Source organism: Syngnathus scovelli, chromosome 9, assembly GCF_024217435.2.
Source record: "Syngnathus scovelli strain Florida chromosome 9, RoL_Ssco_1.2, whole genome shotgun sequence".
In the NCBI taxonomy this organism is placed as follows: domain Eukaryota; kingdom Metazoa; phylum Chordata; class Actinopteri; order Syngnathiformes; family Syngnathidae; genus Syngnathus; species Syngnathus scovelli.
Genome location: NC_090855.1, coordinates 8,442,530 through 8,469,770, shown reverse-complemented (window position 1 = coordinate 8,469,770; position 27,241 = coordinate 8,442,530). Strand labels below are relative to the sequence as shown.

The following is a 27,241-nucleotide window of genomic DNA, read 5'->3' as shown; positions in this document are numbered from 1 at the left end:
CCATTGTATCCCCCTATGATTGGTTCATTTGCAGTTATGTGGATGCACAACATTTCAAGCTTGGTTGCCTTGAATGGCTGACATTTTTGCCATCACCTTGTCATTTAGTAACTTCTTTTTTGAGTCACTGCTTCCTCTTGTATTTTGTCTCTGTGTGTCTAAATTAAATGAGTTGTCAAAGTATGCGTCATCACATTATTACAAATCAATCCAGATTCAGTCAGCGTCAGACGTTTAAAGATTATGCTTCTGCTGTGTTAACATCACATTAAATTGAACGCTAATGCATTTTAGCGTCTCGGTTTTTCACACGCTCGCATGCATGCACACACATCCTGTGATGGGTTACAATCTTGGGCACAGTCAGAGCAGGGACAGAGTGACTCATCACCAGATGGCTGAGTGTCGCACATCCCTGCCACCAGGAGCCCTTATGCTTTTACCACCTGGACAAGACCCAAAGTGACATGGCCTTGGAGGGTGGCCACTCAACAAGGACCACACATCATAGCACACTTCCTAAGCTTCCATTTTGCTCTTCTACCGTAAAACCTCCTTAATGAAACTTAATCCTGGTCGACCTCCCAAATTTAATTACCGTATTTTCCGCACTATAAGGCGCACTTAAAAACCTCCAATTTTTTCAAAAGCCGACAGTGCGCCTTATATATGGACCAATATTGAGCCACTACAGCAGGCGTGTCCAAAGTCCGGCCCGTGGGCCAAATGTATATATCTTATATATGGACAAAGTTTTAAAATGGGCCATTCATTGAAGGTGCGCCTTATAATCAGGTGCGCCTTATATATGGACAAAGTTTTAAAATGGGCCATTCATTGAAGGTGCGCCTTATAATCCGGTGCGCCTTATAGTGCGGAAAATACGGTACTTCAAGAAGCTCGTTACAGTATCATTAAAATATTTTATTGCTTATTTAATTGATCAAACCTAAGACAAAATATGACGACTGATTTTGCATCTAAAATATCATGTCTAAAAGGCAGGTACATAGGCTACCATCGTGCTAACCATGATGCGGAGGTAGAAGCAAAAAGCGAGGCGATGTCCAGAACAAACATTTTGATTGTGAGCCTCTTCCACTAACAATTCATATTCTATCATCCATTTCAAACCTATTTTCTTGCTTCCAGGGCTCTCTGAAATTTTCCGTGGTTGGAAAAACAACATCAGAGCGATTTTTAAGTGTCTCCCAAGGCTGAAGTTTTATGAGATTATCTGACTTCTTGTGTGACATTATGCATGATTTTTTGGAACCTCCAGGTTCTGTTGTATTTGCATTCCAAATCTCCCCCAACCTCTACTCTCTTACCTTCTTTCTTATAGACCAGTGGTTCTTAACCTGGGTTTGATCGAACCCTAGGGCTTCGGTGAGTCGGTCTCAGGGGTTCGACAGAGCCCCCACTGAGGAGGTCCGAACAAACGTGTTTTATTGTGTAGCTTCTGATTTGCCAGTATGTAATTTGTTGCGAGTTCATGCATTGTGTTGGTTTTGTTCTTTGAACAAGGTGATGCTCATGCACAGCTCATTTCTGCATTAGTAAAAAACATCTATGTCTTGAATTTAAAAAAAATAATTTTTCAATAACGAGGGGTTCGGTGAAGGCGCATATGAAACTAGTGGGGTTCGGTACCTCCAACAAGGTTAAGAACCACTGTTATAGACCTGCTCTTTTGCACATATACACAAATCCTCCCTTCCCCCCTTGTTCTTGGCTAAGGCATCAGTAACAGGCTCACCGTTATAGGCTTAGTCAGGTCAAGTCCTCCTCTTAGCTGCCATCTCCTTGCTTGTCTGTGTTATATTAGGTAAATAAATTAGCACGATGCCCTACTCTCCTAATGAAGACATGGTCACTTTTCCACTGCTTTAGTTAAGCACTTTTTCTCTTTCCTGCACAAGACTCAATGGAACCTGCTCAGAACCTTGATAGGTATGTACCAAGCCTTTTCACTGGTTGTAGCGCAAAACTTTCTCATGCCGGTGGCATTTGCTCTGAAGGAACCTGAAAGCATAATACATTTTGCTGTGCAAATATGAACTATTCATAGAAAAAATACTATCAGAGCTTTGTGGATATATCGGTGCTCTCTGTGGAAAATCAACTGGGAACGCTGCCAATGTTTCCTCTTGTACCTAAGTCCATCTACCATTCTTCACGTTTTTACAGTTTAATAACAAACTCCAATCTCTCATACCTGATTTTCCCCAAATGTATCATCTATCATTTTTAAACTAGTTTCAATCAGTTCATTTAGGGAATGGTAAAAGGGGGTTATGTTCTAATGATAATACATGCTGTAGTTGAAAACCAGCATTTCCTCCCTTGGGGACAGAATGAAGAGATTGGAAAGGTTTACTGGGCTTCTGCAGGAAACAATTAGATGTCAGAGGTATGCTCGGAAAACATTGATCAAAGAGCCGGTAAATCTTGAGCAGTGGAGATTAACAAGCCTTTTGACTCTTGTATTTGTTTGGTTGACTTTATGAAGACCTTATTGTGGCGGTGAGAGTCGTCATGGACATTCTTAAGTAGAATCACTCTTTTTTTTTTTTTCAATACATCTGGTCACAGAAAAGCGTTTTTCTTAAGGCATGTTGTGAAGTCACTCTCTTGAAGACTCTTGAAAACACTCTCCAAACATATCCCGAATATGTCATTCAACAATTAAATGAGAAGCAGTGAGGGTACCAGAAATGTTTTACTGAAAATGGTACAAAAATAAACATGTTCCAGAACGTAATGTATTCATTGAAAACATTTTTGTGATAGCTTGCCACATTATGAAGGCTTTTGCCTTCCCAACAATGACAAACATGTTGTGCGACAGCTCGGTTTCTCTGGGAGACTGTCTCTGCTAGCTGTAACAGCTGGAGACATTTGCACAATTGTGAATGCATGCTTTTCTGTCATGGTTGCTTTTGCATCGCTTAAGAGAAATACACGGACATGGAAAGCCTCATGTAACTGTGAATCCGCAAATGACACATTTCAAATTCATTCATTAAGTCTATTGTATTTCCACTTTTGTCATAAGCAGGGCTCATTTCTTCTCTCTACATAGAAAATGAACCCGATCGTGGCAAAGCATGTGGTATGCTGCTTCTAATCTGAACTAATGTACCTTTAATCCACTTTGAGCAGTGTTTGCAAGAGCCAAGACCCACATAGTCTGATAAATGCACTTTGTAGCAATGGGCAAGAAGTTAAAGAGGAGGGAGATGCACCTTTGCAGGCCTTTTGACCTTTTCAACGACTACAGTATATATATACCCTTTGTGTTCCCCTAGTTGGGACTGTATGTGGAAACAGATGTAAACATGTTACCTAGCATAGAACGCAATGTTATTTAACAACATTTATGTGTAGCGAGAAGGGGAGCAATAGTGCAGGTTATGACCAAATCACACTTGCATTGAAAGGACAGTTTAATGGGCTGAACATTGGCATGTAGAGTATGTAATTGGTCTGTGTATAATAATGATTTTAGCACTTAAAATTTCACTTCTCTTAAAACCTCAGTATACATGTGATGCATTCTTTTATTACTACATTCAGCACATCTTAGTGACACACATTATTTATAGGTGAGAACAATTGGTACAATATTTTAGAATTTGTTCGAAATAAATGTGAGCTCCTATGATGAAACACGAAATTTGAAGCAAAATATTGTGCTGACTGGTTGTATATTTCTACAAGTTGAAACATGATAGTAGGGATGTGCATATTGATTTTGCTGACAATCGGTCATAGTTGTCATAGTAACATGTTTTGTTAGACTCCAGAGCTCCTGCAGCTTGGCTTCAACCGCTGCTGGGGCAGCCGTTAGTGCCTGGCTACTATACAGCCGAGGTTAGCGGGATGAATTTTGCTTCTTAAGGCCAGACAAGGGTCTCAGCCTCAAGAACGTGCACCGCTCATGCAGCCGGAGTTAACACTGGCTTCTGTCTGACCAGAGATAGAGCCTACGTCCACATCAGTGAGCTTCATCCCGAAAGTAAAGTAGGCTGAAGGAGGGTGCGTCATGCATGTGAGAGTCCATCTCTGTCAGATAGGTAGCTGCTGAGAACCCCAGAGGTTAGCAACGGCAGTTGAGGATATGCAATGTAGAAAATGGATGGATTGATCATGGATGAACCTTGCAAAATTCTGAGCTCTAGAGCCCCAGCCAGTAAGGTGACCCTCCAGCTGTGGGTGGCCAGTTAGCGTGCAGGCGCATTCCCGAAAGATACACATGGGGAAAAAAGTCAAGCTTACCCTTGCAGACTGAAATTTAGGATATAACAAACAATGAACAATTCAGCTTATGTAAAGCCTCTTGGAACGCATTGTGTTTGTATCTTGGGTATTTATTATAAAACAAACATTAAAAAAAAAAAGACAGATCCGGCTTAAAAAAAAAACTGCAGTTACGCTGCTCATTTACTCATTTTCACACAAGTGAGTCATGGAGAGGCTAATTGTGATATTTTCCGAGGTTAGAGTGGATATAAGTGGAGATGTTCACATAATGTTTGGTGCCGAATGACCACCGGATATTATTAGAGATGTATGTACAATGATTTTGAATGGACAATTTGTCTCTGGTTCCTCCTCTGACTCCCACCTTGACACAGAAAGAGGGAGGAGGCATGGACATATACATAGCTCAGCAAAAAGTGGCATTCTGAGATTAGTTCGGTGTTTACTGATTGTTCCGAAACAAATTGATAAAAATTGAAAATGTGCGCTAATAACATTTTTCGATCAAAAAATAATAATACATAGAGTTTGAGTGAAAAATGCTCCATCCTCGCCTGTTCCTTTAAGTCAACAAGGGAGGTCATAAATAGTCAATGATGCTCTGGATCACCACAGTGAATCTATTCATTTGGTGAATTCGATACCCAACTTTGCAAACCAATTTACACAAATGCATTCAACCCAATTTGTCACTGTGGCATTTGCACATCTTCACATTGTGCACATATGGTTGAAGACAGCCGTGTGCCCACGATAATAGGATGGGAGTCGTAGTTATTGTTAATCGTATTGCAAGTTATCCAATCCACAGTCAAACTGTTTCAACCCTAAAACCTTTTTTTAAAGGGGACATGTTATGCGTTTTTTGACCATTTAAAATATTTCCCGAGTGGCTTTATTACGTCTGTAACTTTTTAACTGTAGCTTTTGTCAAATTACCCTAATTCAGTAATAATTTTGAAATAAATGAAATCAATTATAGAAAAAATATTCTAGATTGTGAATACAAAACAATCAAGCAAATAACCGTAAGTACACCATAGGGCTGTACAATTAATCAAATATGAATCATGATCACAATTTTGGCAGCCACAATTAAATTAAACTGATCATCAGCAATGTTTACATTTAAAATTTTACTCTGCTGCATTTCGAGCCAACCACAAGACGGCAAGCACATATAGGCTTGATTAAGCTGCCTTAATAACAAATGTGTAAAAGAGATCAACATCAGTTGTCATTATCGTAATGCTGTAATAAAATTCTTCTCATTACAGTGGCGTAATAAAGTTGAGAGAATAGTTGCTTTGTCTATGTGCTGTATTGTACGTGCTTAGCTGTAAGCCATTTTAAAGGTACAATAATTAATAATAAGAGTTTGTGGAATCATAATTTGTCATATATTTCCAGTTTAAATGAATATAGGCAATTATGAAAAAAAATGACGGTGGCAACAGTTAGACGGAATTTTTCGCTTTTCAGGTTACTTCATGTATCTTTCATGTAATTTATGTAAATCATGTAATTTTATTCATGTAATTTTCCACTATTTGGAGACATGAAAAAAATGACTGTTTGCAAGTTTTTTTATATAACATTTGGCAAAGCAAAGACTCCCCTAGTTGCCATTTGCTCATGCAAATTTACACAGTAAATATAAACTTCCAGGGTTCATTTACCAAGTTTGACACGTGTATGCGTGTTGAAGCTGAAGTCACAACATTTGTTTGGGAAGTTTGCGGGAGGTTTGTGCTGATGAATTCATGGTGGCAGAGCAGTGGTGCAGAAGATGCTCTTGGGGGTAGAGAGAGAGGCGGAATAAAGAGAAGTTGTTCCTTTATCCTGCTGTGTTCGTCTTCATGCATCTAAAAAAAAAACGCAGCTGGGGTGGGCGCTCACTGGATAGGATAAGACGCAGAGTAAAGAGGAGAGGAAGAGTCAATATGACAAGGACAAAGCAATGATGGGGCATTCGCCTGCTTTTTTTTTTTTTATCAGTGTGTGTGCATGTCTGTGTGTGCACGTGTGATGGAGGGTGAGTTTGTTTAGCTGACGTCATGTGTTTTATGTCAGCAGCTTTCCACATCAGCAGACTATGGTCATCAGTGGTGGTCAGTGAAGGAGAAAAGCAAGGATTGCTGTGCAATGAAATATGTACACATAACATGAACTGTAAAATTGACATTTAGCAAAACGGTATTAATATAAATAAATTGGCATGATGTGGGCAACATGTTGGAATAGTCGCGAGCAACTCTGGATGTTAGTATGCAGTGTGCGCCCTGCAATTGACCGGTGACCAGTCCAGGTATCACCCTGCTTCTAAGTCTACTACAGATCACCTCATGAGGAAATTAGTATAGAAAATAGGTTGATGTATGCCATGTTAATTTTGCCAGAACCCACACGTGACGAGAAGAAATTATGACGTGGAGCCACATGGCAAAACCAAATTTAATTTTTTTTTTTTTTATATACATATAGGCTTTTTTTTTTTTTTTTGCTATATGCAGCATGGCTCATGGGGGATTGCTGTATAAAGGCAATGTTATATAAGTCCATCTGTCCATTTCAATACCTCTAAATATAATATAAGGGATGTATGCCCATTAAGTATGAAGTGAAATCAGATGAATTTTACATAAAAACAATAGAACGTGTACTCACACTTTAATAAATGCAGTAAAAAATGTGGAGATGGAGGCAGGATGCAAGTCACTCCACATAGGCTAAATTTACTTCAAACTGCATGGTGTACTTCCGTTCCTTGTCTTGTATTATTGTTGATTTATTATTGACTTGGCTAATTTGCATATAAGGCCAAGCTGAGTCTGCTGCATTCCTTTATTGCATTGTCACAACCAACTGCATTTTGTTTCTTGGATCCAAGCTGCTCCCACAAAATCCCTCTGGAGATCAAGATTTTCAAGATCAATTCTATTTTTCATGGACATAGTTTGATGTAAGCGAATATGAAATGTCAAAACTCCCTAAAGGTACAATTGCCTCTTGTGCCAAACTAACAAGCAGAGCGCACCTTGCTGTAAAAAAAAAAAAAAAAAAAAAGGACTAATCTTCTTAAATGATATGTAAATAACTTTGCCGGCAGCAGTATTATCACAGCCATGCAGCTGAGACCACATGCAACTGTCAAAACATTTTATGTCACATTTGGCTGTCAAGTTTCATCTTTCACCCCAGCCCCCTTGTAGTTAAACATTTGTGTCTTGTTGCTATGCCAATTTAGTGAAAGTGAAAGGGAAAAAAATCATCTAATAACATCTTGGCTTCTAATAGAGTCATTAATGGGATCTTCTCTGAAATGAAATGAGGATTCATGTAGTCGAAATTTGGGCAAAAGCAGCACCATCCATCAGCCCTTTTATCAGCTCTGCCTTCAGGATGCATTGATTAAAATTTTGCACCTGATTTACTGTTACATTGATCCCTCCAGCATTTAAACCACATATTTGTGCCCACATGCGATAAATCAATTGCGGTCTTGTGACAATTTACAATTTTGAGGAGACATTTTTTGCAGGTTAATTTGAGGGAAATGAAGCAAGTGTTAAGTCAACAATAAAACTACGACAATATAACAATGTAGCACTGCAGCTGTCAAATATTTCAGTATTCCAATATCCTACTGAAAAATCTGTAGCATAATCATGTGATTGAATGAATGGTATTTTTTTACATTATGTATTTCGCTTTATAACAAACCACCAAATTGTGTGGTTTTTTTTTTAATGTAATCAAAAGTTTTTGTTTCAAAACTTCACATTGTGCATCGCCGCAAACTATATTATATTGTCTAGAAACATTTTCAGTGGGATCAATGAATAAACACGGCACAAGTTGTTAAAATACATATCATTGAATAATTACAGCACAACAAAGTGACATTTTTAGTTGTTTGAATTTATGAAATTAGTGTTGGAAATAGTGACATAAAATATAAATGCTGTCAGTGTAACATTGCGTGTGCCATTGATTTTTTTCAACGGGCGTTTGTCAGCTGTAAATATCAGGAAATGTTTTGTAGCGCGCATGTGTACGTGATCAAAAACTTTAAAGCCTATTTCATCAAAATAACAGTGTCACACAAGAGTGAGCTAATACGGACAGTGTATTTCAGCAAGTAACAGAATATAGCAGCTGCTGCCAAATGATGCCTGCTATCGAGGGGCATTGGGTCACCAGCCTGAGCCAAACAGGCTGCCAACTGACTGCAGACAAGAAGGAGAACGACACACATGGTGGTGGAGCAAAAGTAGAAAGGGGGAGTTGAATTTTCAAATCAAATAGACAGAAGAAGGTTGGGCAGCATTCTGTCATTATAGTAAGTAGCTGCCACTATTACATTTATCACGCATGACGACACGTTAACTTTCAGTTGACCTAAAGCAGGCAATGGAGACGTGTGACCTGTTTGGCTTGTGACAGTGACACCAGTGGTGACAGATGCTGGTGCCTCCAGCTAGGAGTGCCTTCTTTGTTAATGCCAGATATGCAAGTGAGCACATTGGCTGAGAAGATGTGAACATTTATGAAAATTCACTATTCAAATTGACATTCTTCCCACCTCACTATATATGCCACTTCAGAAGTGGCAATTTGAATGTGTCTATTATTAAATTAGATAGTCCTCACTTAATCCTTCTAGTGACGTAAGTGACGTAGGAGACTTTGTATCACAAATCTTTCATGGCCACAGAGGCAGGCTGAAGGAGCTGTGACGCATCATTTTCAAGCAATTGTCTGCTTTCCCACGTTTGTTTAAAATATGAAGACTCCAGCCAAAAGCAAGAGAAAACTTGCAGTTTAGGTGACAAGTTGCACATTTGTTGAGTTTGTGTGGTTCCATATTGATAATTGTTTTTCAGTCAACATTTGTGACTCGAATTAATTCCTCATTCTATCCCTCTAATGTTCAGAGTTAAATGGCATGCCATTTATGTCAGTGTTTTGTTTTGTTTTTATCCTAAGGATTTTGTTCTTTCCAAGAATTTAAATGGAATATGAAGTGTGAAGCATAACTTTCTAATTTTGCTGCCCTTCTTTCTCTCTGGGCTATAATGAAACACAATGTACAATAATGAACGGGATGCTAAAAACAGACAATTCAAACAATGCATCTAGTATTCCTGCACTACCACAAGCCACACTGTTGTGACGTTGTTTCCACTACTTATGCTGACCAATCAGTTTGCAAGCTATCGCCGGCACATGGCCAATGAGAGTGCAAGAGAAAGATTGAGGCTAGCAACGAGTAGAGCAAAAAGGCAAAATGGGACAGTAGCAGACTGCAGCAAAGTCCCCATGGGTACGCTCAATGAATCAACCGCTTGAGGCTGTGTGAGATTGAGCCGCTGACTCTGACAAGGTGTTTGTTGCCAATATGAGGACATAAAGAACACATTTTCATGTATTTTTTACTTTTTTTCCTGTGTATCTGTATTTCATTACCCAAGTGATACACAGACATCCAGAAAGTGAGAGAGGAAAAAACGTACCCTGGAGTCAGAGCCAAACATATAATGAGCCCCCCCACACCCCCATCTCTACCCACTCTATGCCTTTTGTCACTGAAGATAATTCCCCTGTGAGTCATGTGAAAAGCTCTGGCCAATGGGAATTTTAATGTTGCATCAATACATTGTAGAAAATGAATAGCAGCTTTTTCCCTAGGCAGCCTTGGTTGATTTATAGAGCGTTTTTTTAATAGAGCAGTTTGGCAGTTGTTGCATGGCAGATACTGCTAAGTGAGAGAAATATACAGCAATATTATTCATCTCAAGAACTGGGTGAGTGGTGAGACATAGTGTTTGCCAGTGTCTTCATCTCGTATTGTTTTGGTGTAAATAGTTTGATTTACTTGCGCGAACTACTGCCCCAATCCAAACGGTTAAATGTAATTCAAGAAAAAGTGTCAGTGCAGGGAAGCTAGTTTATGTTCAATATTTGCCAAACTGCTGCGTAATTAGTGTCACTGCCACCATACAGCCCTCGTACCTCAAGTCTTCCACTAATCCAAGCAAAAAAAAAAACGGCCAATGGCTCTTATTTCAACACACAATTAAATATAAATTATGTAATCAAAGATTGTTTATGACCTGTTTTTTTTCCCCTTGGTTTGAACCCACCACACTTGTCACCATTGTCGCTTGTGATTCCTTTCATTCAGCTTTGTGTCTTTGTTGCCGACAGCCTTTAAGCTCCTGTTACATTGACACGAAGGTTAAAAGCCTCATTGGTCAAAACTACCCAATCACCCCTCAACAGTGAATTGCTGCCGTGGCATTTAGCAAGGGCAGATGAGTGTAATGTGGCGTGTGCTCTATACATCATTATGCGGAGGTGTCCGACAGCAGAGCGGAGAGTGTCGAGGTTCAGCCGTATTTCATTATGCTCCCGGATGCAATAGAAGGCCTCATTAACATGCATGGCCACAGGTTGTTGTTGCCCTCGTTCTCTGGATGTCAGAAGATTTAGTCTGACTGCCTCAACCATGACTTGCACATTCTCATTAAGATTAAGCTAATCACACTATTCCATTGGTTTTGTAATGATTGAGGCTGTACTCATTTAAATCCCTTCAATCCATTTCAAATAACCGTTTTGAAACATGTTGCACTGATGGATGTTGATGAGATTATTAGCAGAGATTTTTCCCCTCATGTTCTTGTAATTAAGTACTTCATGTCTATGATTATAGCCACATTATGTCTGGGTACTTTTTAATATTTAAGTACAGTATCATTTTGGTAGTTGACCTTGTGTATTGATTTGCCCTTTACTATTGCTACTACTGTGGTGTGTTGGTTTATGCAAAAGTACTACAAGTAGGATGTGGAAAAAAATAGCTGCAGGTGCTATAAACTATACAGTTGCATTTCACGTTGGGGACATTTTAGCTTCCTAATAAATCAATTAAATTATCAGTGCTGGACATGAAAGGTTAAGGTTAATGCATGTGCCTTTGAACACTCGAAGAAGACTCACTTACAGTAGGTCAGTTCAAAGAAGTTAAGATCCTAACTTGCACAAGTTTTGGAATCCATTGAAGTTGAAACGACATAGATGGGCAGGTCGTTATTAATTATTAATTTCGGGGGATAAATTGGATGCAATTGGTATTTTGGGGGATGTTTGTAATTCAAATTTTAAAACTGAAATGCTGATTTGAAATTTGATTGGGTGGAAATTGTCACCAAAAAATACTTCAGATTCGGATCATTCAAACTGTTACTGTCACTGTCTTGCCTACACAATGAGGTCACTCTGTCACCACCAAGCTTCATACAGTACAGCACTCTATCCAAGGCTGTATAAAAAGACCCTTCCCCCAGTAAATTTGTGACTGCCACTGCAAAGTATGGGAAGCAAAGCAAATAGGATGAAAAAAAAACGACAGCCTCTTTTCTCTGGGCCTAATCCCTCTTAGCAGCAGTGTGATAAGTGTGTTTTGACTTAGCCTCAAATTTCCTTTTTGTTTATGCATCCTTTGCCAAGCCACGTGGATCCCTGTGCAGTCCGATAATCTGATCGATGCCAGTTTGGCAGAGCTGCTCCACAGCCTCCTGGGCCAGGTCAGATCACAAAAGCGGAATAGGAAACAAAATGACTGGGCCTGTTTTCCATCATTCTCTCATCTTTCTTTTTATCTGTTGATAGCAATCAACAACAGTTGATGTCTTTGGTAATGTGCATCCCTCGTTGCTTGCAGGAGAGATTGGTGCAATAATAGCTCATGATGAAGCAAAAAAAAAAAAAAAAGTACCCTTGAGTCCCAATTTCTCACTGGTGTAAAAGCGAAATGCCTCTTTAATTTGTGCTCATTTTCTCTGTGGGAGTCTTTAGGTTTTCCCAATGAACAATGGAATCTCGTTCAGGTTGTCATGTGTATCACTCCTCAGTACAAAATGGAAATTTGGTTTGGAGAGGTAGAGGCTAAGGCTCCATACATCCATAATGGCAGTCAGTGTCTTTGAAACTAGAATACTGGATGACTATTTCTACTACACTGATTCTGATCTCGGTTAATGTGACGTCATAGTTTTCGTTGAATTTAATGGAAGACTACATTGAAGCATTCAGTCCGAACCAACTCATTCCAAAAGAGAGGGTTATGTGAACATTAAATGCTCCGAGGCAAGGGTTTAAAATATAATCAGCAAAATCCATTTTACCAAGCTTACACTCAACGTTTACGATTCTAGTCTTTGAAGATGTCCACACCAATCAGCATCCATTGAGAATATATTGCACAACTGTCAGCAGTGGTTTAGCTATTATGAAAGCAAAAAACCGTCCAGAAACAAATTTGCAATGCAAGTTACTAAAAGAATTCTATCAAAACTCTCCTCTTCATGGAGAGGCACAGAAGCTTGGTGAAAAAGGGCACAAGACAGGCAACGGTACACCTCATACTTGTGAGCAGAGGTGTCAAGTAACAAAATAAAAATGTTACCTTGTTGAAGATGTAAAAATCATGGGTATCTTTCCTTTTCTGAAATCATTGTGTTTCCAACATACTTTTTACTTCATATCAAAATGACAAGTACCCATGTAATTCTTTCCTCTGCCTTCTAATTTTGTCACTGAAGCTCTCACACACACACGCACGCACGCACGCACGCACGCACGTGCGCGCGCGCGCGCGCGCGCGCGCACACACACACACACACACACACACACACACACACACACACACACACACACACACACACACACACACACACGTGGAGTTTTGATACCAGTTAGCCTTGTAGCTCAATGAACAGAGAAGACAAGCTATAGAATACAGGCTTCCGCTCCACTTATGAGACAGTAATTAGTACCAACTCCTAAGGGAGTGGAGATAGACTTCACACAGCTTGGCACTACCCCGCTCTCTTATCCTTCACAGGCAAAAACACCAGCTGCAGGTCTCTACTTTTCACTCCTTCCTCATACTCATTATGCTCCATCTAAACAAACCCACATCTTTGTCAAAATAGTAATTAACGCAGTTTGCAACTGCTTGGACTTGTACCCTAAACCTCAGTTTATGTTGACATTAATGAATTTCTTCCCAATTCATTTAAATCAGTCATTGTACTTTGCCCCCCTTAAAAAAAACATGTCAATACACTGATACACTGCTTGGATGGGCTTTATTGACTGGCTGTTTAATAGTTCAATTTAATGACTAGTCCCATACACGCATAGCTTACCTGGTTTGTCACCCAAGGAGCCCGCCTGGGTCACCTCGATACCAGGCACGCGCACCACCCACACGTCACACTTCAATTCGATTTATTTTGATTTGAGTTGGATAATTCTGATTCTCTGTGCACTCTTCCAAGCCAACTGAATCTCCAATTCAAGAACATTCGGAGAGACCCCTACAATTTACCACACGGATACTTCTTATTCTATATTCCAATAAATGAAAATTAAGGAACAATAATCGTTAAATGACACATGTTCAGTCCAACTTTTCCATTTATGTTATACTATTCCATTTATGTAGAAAGGTCAGCAAGCAGGGTTTTTTTTTTTTTTTCCCTTTTGCATAATTTGTCTCCACTGGACCAGTAAGTTTAATTTCCAAAGAAGAGACACTGTGATAGACAGCATTTCCATAGAGATTATACATTTTCATAATACAGTCGGACACTGTGCCATGTGCACTGCTTTGCTGGTCCATCAGGAGATGAGCATTTGGGTGAAATGGCCAAAAAGAATGTGTTTGCTTCAGCACTTTTGCTGGAATGATTGAAAGTGTGCAATGCAAGAGTGAGTGTTGTGCATCTTGTATTGCTGTTTCAGGACTTTACAAGACTATAGCTTGTTTCATTTTATTCACTCTGTTGCTCAGATTTTTATTTTGCTTTCTGAGAGAATAATCTTGTATTCTATTGTATTACTCCTCTTATTAGGAGTACATCTACTGACTCCCCCATATGTGAAATCATCAAGCCGTCAATAAAAGACAGTTGCAGAAGTGAGCCCTTAAATTTGGGGATTTTAAATGAGATTCTTGACCACTCTTACAATCTTACCCACTGACATTCCTCTTGCTGGATCATTTTCAGAACATTTTGTCCTGCAAACGCCAGGTGAAAAGACTTCTATCAGTGTAACCTTTTGTGGACGCACCACATTTACTTTGAAAGAGGTGCTTTGCAACCTTATTAGTATAATGAACTATGAAAAGGTACTAGGAACCTGTCGTGTCATTCTTTTAACAGGCTTTGAAATGTTGTCCTAGATTTGGCTTGACCCATGTTAACCAGTGAGAACTCCGCAATGAATGAACTTCCACCTCGAATGATATCTAAGCTTTGTTGTCTTTACAGCCCAAATTTAATTTGATCTATTCATGACCATGCTTGTTTACTTCCCACTCACAAATGTTGGCTTGCATGCTAAACTTTAATGTAAGTATGCATAGTTCATCAAGACTGTTTATTTCATTTTGAAATGGTTAAACAGAAAGAGAATTTCGGGGCCAAATTATTAATACTGCACTTAAGGGTAACATTAACTAGCCATAATTGCGCCTCTTTAGCGGGGAACTGTGGCCATTTGAATTTCTTTGAATTGAAAGCAGCAGTGCACAGTTTTGTAATAGACTAAGTAATCGACATACCTGCTTTTTAACTGTTCAAGATTATTCATTTGTGCATTTATTTTCATTTCATTTCATTGTTTTTACTATGCACAAACATTTTATATGTTGATTCAGTACAAATCATTCCATTGTAACATGCTATCCAATGATAGTCAGAGTATTGCTTATTTTAAACAAGAAAATACTATGACTCCCAATTTCTGGCCATGTTGCATTTTAATGTGTGTTGTAGACTCTGAAACTTTGTTGTCTTTGTAATGTCCTGCTGTGTTTCCGTTGAGACTCTGTGTTGTACAAGCAACGTGGCTAATACATTTCACCTCAGCAAGTACACAATTAGCCTATTGATCCTTTCTATAGATTTCTGTGCCCCTGGGAAAAAATAGCATACATGATCTAATTTCTGTGACAAACCAATGAAATCAATAACCTAAAATGCAAATATGCTTTCAGTGCTTTACCTTGGACTAGCGTAGGTTGCTCAAAGGTTTTATTTGCAATACCTTTAAATGACATAACAACATATCCATCGAGACATTGTTTATTTACTGTAGTTTGCTTTTTACTACAGACTGAAAAAGAAGTCTCAATCAGTGGACATTGCCAGCCAAGGCTTCTCCCCAACTCTGGTGCCAGCCTCGCCCCTCAACAGAGCTGCATCACCTGTTGCCAAGACAACCACCGTCCTCGCGGTGCAGGAAAATAACACCACTAATTCCCAGCGCCGCAGCCCACGGTGTGGCGAACTGAAGAGAGGCTATACCATTGGTAGGCATTTTATTTTGTCAGCTTCTGTATTGACTGATTTTGTCAGTCTGATGGACACTCTGAAACCAAAACCTTCCAAATGACCGGCTACAGCGTTGTGATGAATTCCACGATCCGATATGAGCTCCAATTTAAGAGAAAAATCTGCCTCACAAAATAATAAAAGAAAACCTGCCTTTACAAAATAATTTTGTAAAAGTAGATTTATTCATTTTATTTTATATTAGTGTGATGTAGTGCAGATCTACACGAATGCACTATAATAAATATTGATTAATTCCTTTTTAACGGTATGAATTAACTCTGAGAATTACTATTTTATATAGGCAGATTGTGAATGTAGAATATTTGATACACCACTCCATGTCATTGTGACAGTCGTCACAATGGCCTGTCTGTATGTGCCTATTCTGCATGTCACACGTAATCATAAAAGCATGGCTCCATATGGAAAATAAATTGGAGTTGCCAGGAGGCTGTTGTTAGGCTCTTAGTGTATGTCACCATGCAAGCAGCCTGGTCATCTTGGTATGCTGTCAGCTGTATAATCATGATGAACGTATTATTTCTGAATCTGTCACATTTGCTGCAGCAAATAATTTAATAATTGTATAATGTAGGATATGTTTTCTTTCTGGGGCATAATAATCCCACTGATTTGTTCAAACCTGTCTACCCGTAGAAAATAGTATCAGTACGGAAGCAAGAGCTTCCCCCTACCATACTATAAATCTACGTTTACAGTTTTTCCCACCTATTCTCTGTTCACTCCTTGTAAATTCATCTTTTTGCATAATGTCTCGAAAGAACCTATCCATTATTTGCGGACACATCTCAACTGAGAGACAGTTATTTGACAATTATTTTTACGTAAAACTACTTCAATAAGAATGCATTTAATTCTTTATTTGGTTGGTAATTTCCCACAAATGGTGAGGAAATACTGCAGTGTTCCCCACTATGGTACCAAAGCACTGCTTTTATATCGGCAATTTAGATTCTCTAACATACATGTAGGAATTCAAGAGGAAGCCAGAGAAAACCAATTCAAGCGTGCAAAGAACATACCAGACTGGCTAATGACTATATCACCATGTTGTTCTTTATACATACAGTCCATTTGTATGAACAGTCCAAATATCAGTATACGGATTTGTTTGAAATATATTTTATTACTGTATATTCAATTTCATCTTCTTATCTAAAGTTTAAAAAGTTCTGTGAATACTATGTTTTGTCCTTACCCAAAGCTCAGCTTCCAGTGACTAGATCCTAAATTTAGATTGTGTTGCATGTCCTTGCTCAGACAGTGAGTCATGTAAATACACCTCTTATAATTTCAAGGTTAGGATTTCCAAAGGACCGTGTGTGGTCATAGCTCAAGGGTGAGAAGAGAGCGAGACAAGGCCTCAAGAAAGTGCTGATGTCTCATTTCTATAAGCTCACTACATACAGAGTCATCATGTATCGATGCCGGTGCCTCTCCAAGGCTCTGTTGTAATGGCCGATTGATCTGCCCTCATAGTTATCAGTCCGGTTGGCAATTATCAGTGGAAGAAAACTGCAGGATAAAGATGAGGTAATGGGCACACTGTTGACATTTTTACCTTCTCTGATCATCCATTATCTGCTCAATAGCATATGCAGGCAGTTTGGAAAGAGAGAGAGAAAAATATCAGGGTAGTAATAGTGCGGTAATTCAGCCATTAAATGAAATGTGGCCATTTTTTTTCCTCCTCTCTACGGCATTTAACTGCATAGGCACAAATTGTACAAGCTTTTCTAAAGCGTGACTCATGGTCATCATTTGCTATGGCCAATGTTGACCTGGATAAAACTCACTGAGTTCAAGGCCTGGCTTGTGTGCAATGCAGAGAGAAATATAGTGTGTGTGTATATATATATATATATATATATATATATATATATATATATATATATATATATATATATATATATATATATATATTTTAAATAGCAAGAGGAGCTTTGTGGCATTTTCTTGCAGCCCCACCCCAAACCAGACAAGTTCTACTTCCAGGCTTATTCTGCAAAATTATTCCTATGGTAGATTAATAACATATACATTACAAGCACTGAAATTACAATACTGATTTTCAAATATAGACCATACTATCCTAATTGATTGCTGCCATGTCAAGACGGATCCTTTGACACGACATATGAGTGAACAGACTGGATCTGCAGCGTTTTTTCCAGAAAAAGATACTTGCACAGCAGGAACCAAGAAGCTAAGATTTCCTGGAATCTCCCTTTACCTCCCAGAAGGGTATATATTTTCCCCTGATTCCTAGCGTCTAACAGCCTATATGTTCCAGTGCCCCAGCTGACATTCACATTATTATATACATCCTTGAACTCAATGACCTCAACTCAATATTGAAACACCAAACTGCAGATAAACATCTCCCCAGAGTCTGATGTTTGTTGTCATCTGCCTCGTACCAAAACATTTTTGTCCTTCATTCCTGGATGCACCGTGTACAATTGGATGTATTCCTCCATGTCGGATGCATTGGAAACAATTGTCCACTGTCAACACTGACTCTCATTTCATCACATCATGATCTGAGCTGATGAATATCCTCATTTACAAAATGTGTAACAATCTTATATGCAAAAATATACAACACAAGGACACCAACAGTAGCTTTGATATGTCATTGTACAAGTTGTGCCAATTTTTGACATGCTACCAGAGATATAATTGGCATAATGCCTCTAGCTGCCCATTATGTGAACATTGTTTTATATTCCAGACTCACTGTTCTAGTCTGAATTATTGTCAAACAGCATGTCAGCATGCATTTATTTGAATATTCATGCAAACCCACATGCGCTGTATGAATGCACACATTGGAAATGGTATAACGTTTACCGTGAGTCATGTCTTAAAATACTAGCAACAATGAAAATTTGCTTTTGGTAGCAAAAATGTAATTGCAAAAACAAATTGCGCAAATGTGCATGTGTTTTAATATACGTACCTTATGTCACTGCTTCTATTTCTAAAGTTAGATCGTCTTTGTTCTCTTTTTTGACACTACATAGTAGATTGAATGTGTCAAAGATTGTTCCGCTTGATAGCGTTTCATGGCAACAACCCTAAAATAGTTAAGTATCAGTAGCTGGTATCGGCATCTTTTACGAGACCCGTTGAAATAAGCCCGGTTTCAGCACAATATCTGATATCGGTATTCATCCGTCCCTAATAAATACAGATTAAAAACATTTGCATGAATAATGACCTTTTAAAAGGCCAGTGTATTGCATTAGTCTAAACTGATTCAAGCAATAAGTGGCTGACTATGCATACTCAGCATTGTTTCTCTGTAACACCTGACAGAGCAAATGCTAATAAAAAAGACACGAGCACGGCTTACCCTTACTCGTCAGGAGGGGTGGTGCTATGGCAGTTGTGAGACTGATTACTCCCCTGTTAGTTATTCATTGAATTTTCACTGCAGGGTCGAAGAGGGGAGGTGTCTGTGCTGGGGGAGCAATACACTAACTTGCTGAAGGCTCCCATCAAAGTGTGCTTGATATGCAATTTCACGAGGAGGACTTAGAGGTCGGAATTAAATCAACAGCTTTTCAATACATCGATGGCTTTGTCAGGGTAGATGTTAATTTGCTATTCTGTTGCCTCGACTTCCGATAGTAGTTTGGTTTGAGTGTAGAGTACATGGCAGGACTAGTTGTTCTGATAAAATTGTTTCCTACCACAATGTGACATTAGAAACTAATCAGTGGGATGTTTGACGGTTATGGCCAACACTGCAGGCGAGACACCATGTTCTTTTTTTGTCCTGCTTGGGTTGTTTTTGTCCCAGGTGGTGCTTCACTTGTGTTTACACATCAGGATAGTAGCCAGAGGTGTCAGTTATTTGCACGTCACATTGACGCATTGGAAAGAAACAGCAAGTCATTGGTAGATCAAAGGTCAAATGCCTTAAGGCCCATATGATATTGAGTCTGACCAAAATAAATAGGCTTTAAATATTGTGTGCATTTGACTGCGTTCTAAGCAGTCAGCACCCGTCACTAAACCTTATTCCAGCGTGTCAACACTTTCTCATTTTTCTTGATTTACTCATTACTTTTTTACTTTACTCACATTTTCTCCCAAAAGAGTTTGATAAAGGGAGTTAAGCAAAGATGAAGGTAGGAAGTGACTGTGACTGTCTGCTGTTGAAGTGTCCTTGGGCAAGACGCTGAAAAAACAAAAATGTACAACAAACGTTACAACGAAATAAGAAGATTGTATTTAAAGCTGAAACTCTCTTTTTTGGACTTATTATCCAAAAGTTAGTCCAGTGTTTTTGTATCTGAATGTAAAACACAGTTTCATTGCAGTGCTTGTGACTGGTCTTATTTCTACTTTACTTTTCAGAGGGCCCTATTTTGGTTGACAGGGTATTTGAGCTTAACTTTATACCCAGTCAAAAGGACATATTTAATTTAACACGCCCTTGCTTTTACTAACCACCATGTGGGATGCAGTCATAGATGGCATCATGGCTGGTCGCTCTCTGCCGACCCTGCTTGAGTTTGAATTTTCCCTACAGTATGCAGTCGATCGGCATCATCCCGTAGCATGCTCCTCCTCATTGACTGAATGAGCACAAGGGAGGAGTAGAGTGAGCACTATATATGTGCTTCTCTGTTAGCAGCAGCAGCAGCAGCAGCCTCAGCCATGCCACAGTGCTTTTTGCCAGCAGAACTGCTTGTGTGCACAGAGATAAGCCTGAGCTCTCTTACCTTGGTGCTAAGGCCGGTCACGTTGCCCCACAAGACAGCTTAGCTTCGCAATGTGATCCAATGAAAGGCTTTTTCTCTTATCCTTTCCTACCTCGGCGTCTTCCAACCTTTTTAGACCTACGCTATTCTTTGTCTTCTATATTTCTCCATTCTTCCCATTTTTCCCCTCCCATTTATGTGTTTGTAAGAGATGTTCCATTTTCACTGTTCCAAGCAGCTAGGGAAGGAGTAAGAGAAAGAATTATGTCTGTAATCCTACTAAAAGCTAATTTTAATATTCCAGTACAGGTTATCCTTGATTCATGCCGGCGTTCCATTTCTGCAGCTATGACATGACCTGAATTTAAAATCCAGATGTACCGTAGTGTATTGCAAACCTACGCAAATGCAGTAGTAAAGTCATAATTGCAGTATCTATTTGCACAAACATTTCTAGGCCATAAATATAAATCAAATAGATGGAAAAACAATAAATTATAGTCCCATTGTGCCTTGTTGTGCAGTTTATAACCATTTATGGTCATAATTTAAGTAAATATTTGCTTGAAAACATTGTTAAGCCATAAATATAAAATATTGAGACCAAAAACACAACGTTAATGAGCATGCCTTCTAACTAACTAACTAACTAACTAACTAACTAACTAACTAACTAACTAACTAACTAACTAACTAACTAACTAGTGCATTGTATAACCTCAAACCCTCACATATTGGAACTCGTATGTTACCCGCTGTTGTGACCTGGTGAGCAATACATACACTCCCCCGGAACATGATAGGCTAGAAACTTGAAAACCTTTTCCGTAAAGGTTAATGGTATGCTTAAGTTATTCCCATGGTTACAGGCAGAAAATGTCACCTTTGTTTTCTATTGTATGTTCACTTCCGTTATAATTCTCTTAGTACTTTTGATGTTGTTGTCCTAACCAAGGTTAAGTTCACTGAAGTATCTTTCTAAAGTTTGGAGTAAAAAGTCAATGCACATAAACAGACTCTTTAGAAATGGTTCACTGTATTACAACACCTCAGAGGTTCGCTGATGGATTTTTCCTGCTCATGTTTCTGCATCAGAGAAGGACAAGACAAATCAACTGCAGCTTACATATGAGGGAATTTGGATGAGCATTAGTTTGTATGAACTTTCAAAAGGTTTGTTATTGTAACTGACTGCTCAAATGGGTATTTACATTCATTATATCAGCAGCAAGGTCATGATTTAAGATGGGCGGACAGACAAGAAATAAAAAGGAACATTTATCCTCAGACTTCTTCAATGTCACAATCATCTCTTTGATGCCTCTGCTGCCACACATGTCCTTCAGATATTTGCCTGGCATTTGTCATTTGTAAATGTCTTAAGAGATGATCCGTGTAGCCCTTAAATCAATTCTGGGCTTTTAAGCATCTCTTGTAACCTTCATGCTTCCAAAAGGGACCCAGCTTGTAAGAATGCTCGACATTCATCTGTTCCAAGGTTAAATGATGATTTTTATCTCCAAAAAACAAAAACAAAACACAAACTGTCATATATCACATTTTCTGTTGATCTAAATCCCTGGAGGTACCCACAACAAGGACACCAAGATGTGCAGCAAAGTTCATTCTGCTTTTATGCAAAAATAACAACAAAAAATATAAGGAAATAAGCCTGCAACTGGATTTACTTCAGCGCTACAGTAAAAGAAAGATTTGTACACAATATATTGGTCTGCTGGTATAATTATGTGCGCGGGGGTCTCTTGGTGACCCTCTTCTTGATGGGTTCAATTTATAAATGCCACACAGCTAGTAATCTCACCGTTTCCCCTCTTAGTTTGAAAAAGGGCTCTCGCTATCCTCTGCCGAGGATTGATTACATATACCTCAAATGAAGAGTAAGCAGTTTTCCACAATCAAACGCCAGGTCCAGCCCTGGTATTGATTCATTTTGCAGTGGAAAGAAAACAAGATCTGCCACTTCATATAACTGTTGATATTTGTTTCCCTTAATCTCATGAATGTACGGGTCCTTCATGCTGGTTTTGCTAGCACTCAAGGCAAACGTGTTTATTTTAAACTTATCTACAAATGCACATTGGGGTTATTTTATCGAGATAAATACAATATTGCAGCTTGACCCTTCTACTTTGATCAGCTGTTATTCCAAAAATTTCAGAATTCAAGCGAAACTTCACAGTAAAATAAGTCACTTTGATCCAAGCAGTACTTCACAGAGGTTCACTATATATTTGATAGTTTTATTATTGATATGGCGGATGATAAGGATGAACTCGGCCCCTTGTCCAAAGTCAGCTGTGATGGGCTTGCGTTTCCCTGTTAAGAGAATGGATGGACGGACGGATGGATTACTTTGTATTATTTCAATTTACTCTATTTAGTACCAGTTGAGACAGACCAAGCTGATAGTAAAGTTAAGATTGTTTTCAAATTTTGCATTTGACAGCAAATGGATTATTCTGCTAATAGGAGACATGGTCACAACAGTACCATACTAACTAGCAGTATGGCTAATAATAGAACATAACTTTGCAAACAAACAACTCTATGTAAACAAACAGATGAGACAAAACATACTCGTCTCATCTGCTGATCTGCTGTTTAATTTTTGTGCAGACAACATTTGGATTGTTGCTGATAATTGGGAGGAATAACAGATGACATGACTTTAGAAAGAGATTATGAAGAGAACCGTGCCCTTTAAGTAAATGCATATTTTTGTGCGGCTTTTTCTCTGTTAAACAAGGACCTTCAGCGGTTCAAGGGACTAAACTGGGGTTGAGTCGTGTTTCAAACAGACCTCACTTAGTACCTATTCACAAGCATCTTGTGTCTTGTTTGGTTCGTTCCTCATTCTCTTCTAGGCCCCACTTTATTAGAATGTCCAAAGCTGCTTATTGCACATGCTTCAGGGCCACATTTGCTATGCACTGGTTTATCCAAGAGGAAGAGTAGCCAGAGGACTGGATTTAGCCGGCCAGAGCTGTACGCTGTCTTCTCATACGGGTCATTGCTTTGGACATTCACTGGATGGCGAAGCTCCGGAAAACTGTGACAAAGAAGCGTAATGGCCAAAGAAACATTCATCAGATTTGAATGATTCCCTCTTGGTCGAATCGGTAAGCACCGAGTTGGATAGATGTACGGCTGTATGGGAATAAATAGGCATGAATAAACAACCTCCGCATTTCACATTAGAAAGTTAGAAGGGGGAGGTACAGAGACAATTCACAACACTGATGCATGCTGAACGTAAGGTCGTGACTGCTGCCCTCAAGTTCTTGACAGTTTGTATTTGGGGACTTTTGTATCAGGCCGACATAGCGATGGCAGGCTGTGTGTTGGCCGTGGGCTTCATAATGCCACTTTTAATTGGTCCGTGCATGTTTTGACAACTTCTGACCATCTCGGACCCTTGGAAAGTACAGGGTGATATGATAATGTTCTCCTTATGTTGGGACTGCTAAATAAAGCAGTATTTTTCAGCAAGGATTCTTGTGTAATTTCGACATCTAATGAAAGAAAACAAAAATGTCCTTTGAGTTTTTGATGAAATATGAACAGTCTACCTCTGTTAATGAGTTTCATTAAGTAACAAGAGTATCCAATGACATTTAGCAAAATGTCGATTACCTGTATTCTAATAGCTTTCAAATTAAATGTTAGCAAGTACAGTGGAATCCTGAAAGTCAACCGCCTCGCAAGTCAACATCTTCGACTTTCTACATAGAATGTCAGGAAATCCCTGTTCTGGGGCTTAGCTTCGGAAACCAACCTGACTTGCACATCTATTGTAAACAAAATAGAGTTCGTTCCACCTGTTGTAGTCACCGTTGGTTGCCGTTGTTGATTGGCGTGTTGTAGACCACTTTACATGGCTCTCAAGAAAGACGCGGGAGAAAAAAAGGAGAGGAAAGTGGCGAGAACAATGACACAGCTGAAAAAGGCGATCATAGACAATTATGAAAAAGGCAATCGCGTTATGAACTTGGCATTGAAATTCAAGTGCCGAGATTGACCATAAATTCATTTTTAAGGAATAGAGAGGCGATAAAAACTACCAGTGTTGCTAGGAGGCTTACAAGGGGTTAGCGGCCAGGTCCCAGTGGAAAAAACAAAGAAAGGAAAACACTGACAAAATGCAACCACCAGATTTTTTTTATATGGAAAGGGATTCCCCTTTCAAACAATGATCCTCACCACCCGCACCTCCTCTCCACCTCCGCGTTAATAAATTCAGCACAAAATTAATGCCAAGTTATGTAGATCTTAAATTGACTGTTTTAATAATGTGTTTATTATTGAATTTATATTGCACATTCAGCTCTGCGCATTTTTGCTCTGCAATTGTGGTATAAAAAAAGGCAACGTTAGGGTAAAAACTTGCTGGCCGAGAACAGATTATTGCCTTTCAGTTATTTCTAATGTGGAAAATGCTTCAGAACTCAACTGTTTCACTTCTCAACGCTCCTTCTGGAAAGATTTTGCATTAAGATAAGGTTCTACTGTTCTATCTTGATAGTCACATGCACTATGCACTCAAAACCTTAAAACTCATAATCATAGTACCACAATAATTTTTCAAACATTCACATTCACTCATTCCTGCTGATCAGCCTTGTTTTAATTTTGTTTTAAAGACTGTTTATTGTTTATTTATGTGTTTATTGATTAATCCCCCCTTTCTTTAATGAATTGTTCAATTAAAATAGAAAGTTTACATTTAAAATGTTGGATTCCAGATCATAGGCCCACCCTGCACACTCTTGAAAGGATGCATCCTGTTAAGTGCGTCGCCCTTTAACACCTTAGATGTCCCAAGATAATAATTTAACCAACAAATTATCCATTTACTACTGTCTCCTGGGGGTTTAGATTCATTATCCAATTTAGTGTACTTGTGGAGCGGACGATATCAGGTGATGGATGAGGAGTGTCCAGAGTGAGGACAGTTTTACAACAGACAAAGAGAGTGCAGAACCTCTTGCCACCTGTCTGTTTGCCTATAATTTCCTCTGATTCCACAGTGCACTCGGATTGTATTGCCTTTGGGGGAGACCGCAGGGTGAGGAGGCTTATGTTGCACAGTCAATGTACTTTTGTGCTCTTCTTGTAGCTTAGCGATTCATGGGAGGCTTTTTAGGCTAATAATGAAATATATGGCCATGTCCGGGTGCAAAAGAAGGCAATTAACTCTGTCCCAAGAGTTCAAGGCAGATAACAAAGTGGGCGCTGACATAATAGAGCATTTATTTTGTGTCTTTGCCTTGGTTAGATGGCCACTCTTTTGTCAGGGTTATTGTCAAGCCTTTAGCGTAAGGCTGTGTTTTATTATATCAATAAGGCCTAATGTGTGTATCCTCCCTCACATTGCACGTACAATACACTGGCCACCAGACTTAATATATTCCATTATACTTTATATAGAATATCTTCTCTCTGCATGTTCAGCTAAATTGAGAAACAGCATAAATGCTATGGAGACATGTGAGATGCGCACAAAAAGAAAGCAAAGGGAAGAAAGGTGGTGGTGGGTGGTCTGCCTATCGATGTGTTCCTCGTCCAAAGACAGTGGTCATCATTCGTCGAGGTGGCCTCAGACAGCACAGACAACCACAGAGGATAAATGATCATGAGCGGGGGCTGTGGAAGTGGTGGTGAAGTGAAAGATAGCTTGCTTGGGCGCCACCACTCATCGATCAGCGCTGGCCGCTCTGCAGACCAATCTTCAGAGGGAAACCGGGGCAACAGCAGTGGATTGAATTGTTGCAGAAGCAGGTCATTGTCAGACCTGATGGCACAAGTCGTCACCCATCGCTTTCTTGTTCTCTGCTGCTTCTTAACATAAGAACATGATGCAGGAGGCTGGTTTCCACCCTTATTGCTTAGCTGAAGGAAACTTATTTTTCTTATTCAGAAGGATCACTGAGTCTCAATTCGCTCTTTCTACCTCTTTGTTATAGTGTCATTTATTTATTTATTTAAAAGGAATAAATCTGCAAAATTATTTGCATTGATCCATTGCCCTGCATTTGATGGAACATTTAGCATCTATAGTGTCAAATCTTTTTTTTTTTTTCTTCAGCTCCACCCATCAGACTAGATGGAGAATGTTGGTGTCAAATGTTTTATTTTTTGCGACATTTGAAGACCTCATTCAAAATTAGGAGACTTGACAAACATTTCCGGCTGTCACTTTAGTGACACCAGTTACACTTATATAACCACACTGTTGAATAATTATTCCCCCAGATGATGTGGTGAATCATTGTCACAAGGAGCACCCGACTTATTTTTTTTCCGTTCATGAATATTTGTGTCCTGCTGTTAAAGTGGAAAAACATGCTCAGCTGCTGTAGCGCTGACAGCTTGTGAGGTGAAACCTCACATCCCTGAAAAGGGTCTATGAGAGATGATGGACGAGATGTCCGGATGTCTTAGCCTGCTTCTAGTGCCACCTTAATGTCTTCATTGGTCATCATCTTGTTAATGGCTCTTGTTTAGGCCGCAGGATAACAGAGCAGAACGCTTGTGAAACACAGAGCACTTTTCTGTGGTCTTATAGGTTACACTCCAGTTAAGAGAAAAAATGCTCTCTTTTCATCAGATGCAACAAAGTTCCCTTTTAGAGGATTTTTAAAGACTAAAATGCTACTGTGTTCATCTTAATTTACCTAACCACTGCTCTTTACTGCTACCAGTAGAAAATAAAGTCTCCCGTGGCACCTACTGTATGTTTGTTCTGTAAGAAAGATGTTCCTTTTCTCAGGATTAAGATGCAGCCTACCTTGCTCTCAACTTGGG

General features: G+C 39.2%; 1 protein-coding gene across 3 annotated transcripts in view; it reads left to right on the top strand.

Annotated features, from left to right (window-relative positions):
- Positions 1 to 27,241, top strand: part of oxr1a (oxidation resistance 1a) — a 91,108-nt gene that overhangs the window by 21,565 nt on the left and 42,302 nt on the right. For 2 of the 3 annotated variants that reach the window (XM_049730504.1, XM_049730501.1), the window contains exons 1-2: positions 1,913 to 1,953; positions 15,459 to 15,655. In XM_049730504.1, the coding sequence (XP_049586461.1) occupies positions 1,928 to 1,953; positions 15,459 to 15,655 (223 nt within the window). In that variant the 5' untranslated portion in view covers positions 1,913 to 1,927. Of the gene's footprint in view, positions 1 to 1,912; positions 1,954 to 15,458; positions 15,656 to 27,241 lie in introns of those variants that run through there. The other variant, XM_049730502.1, reaches the window with a different exon arrangement.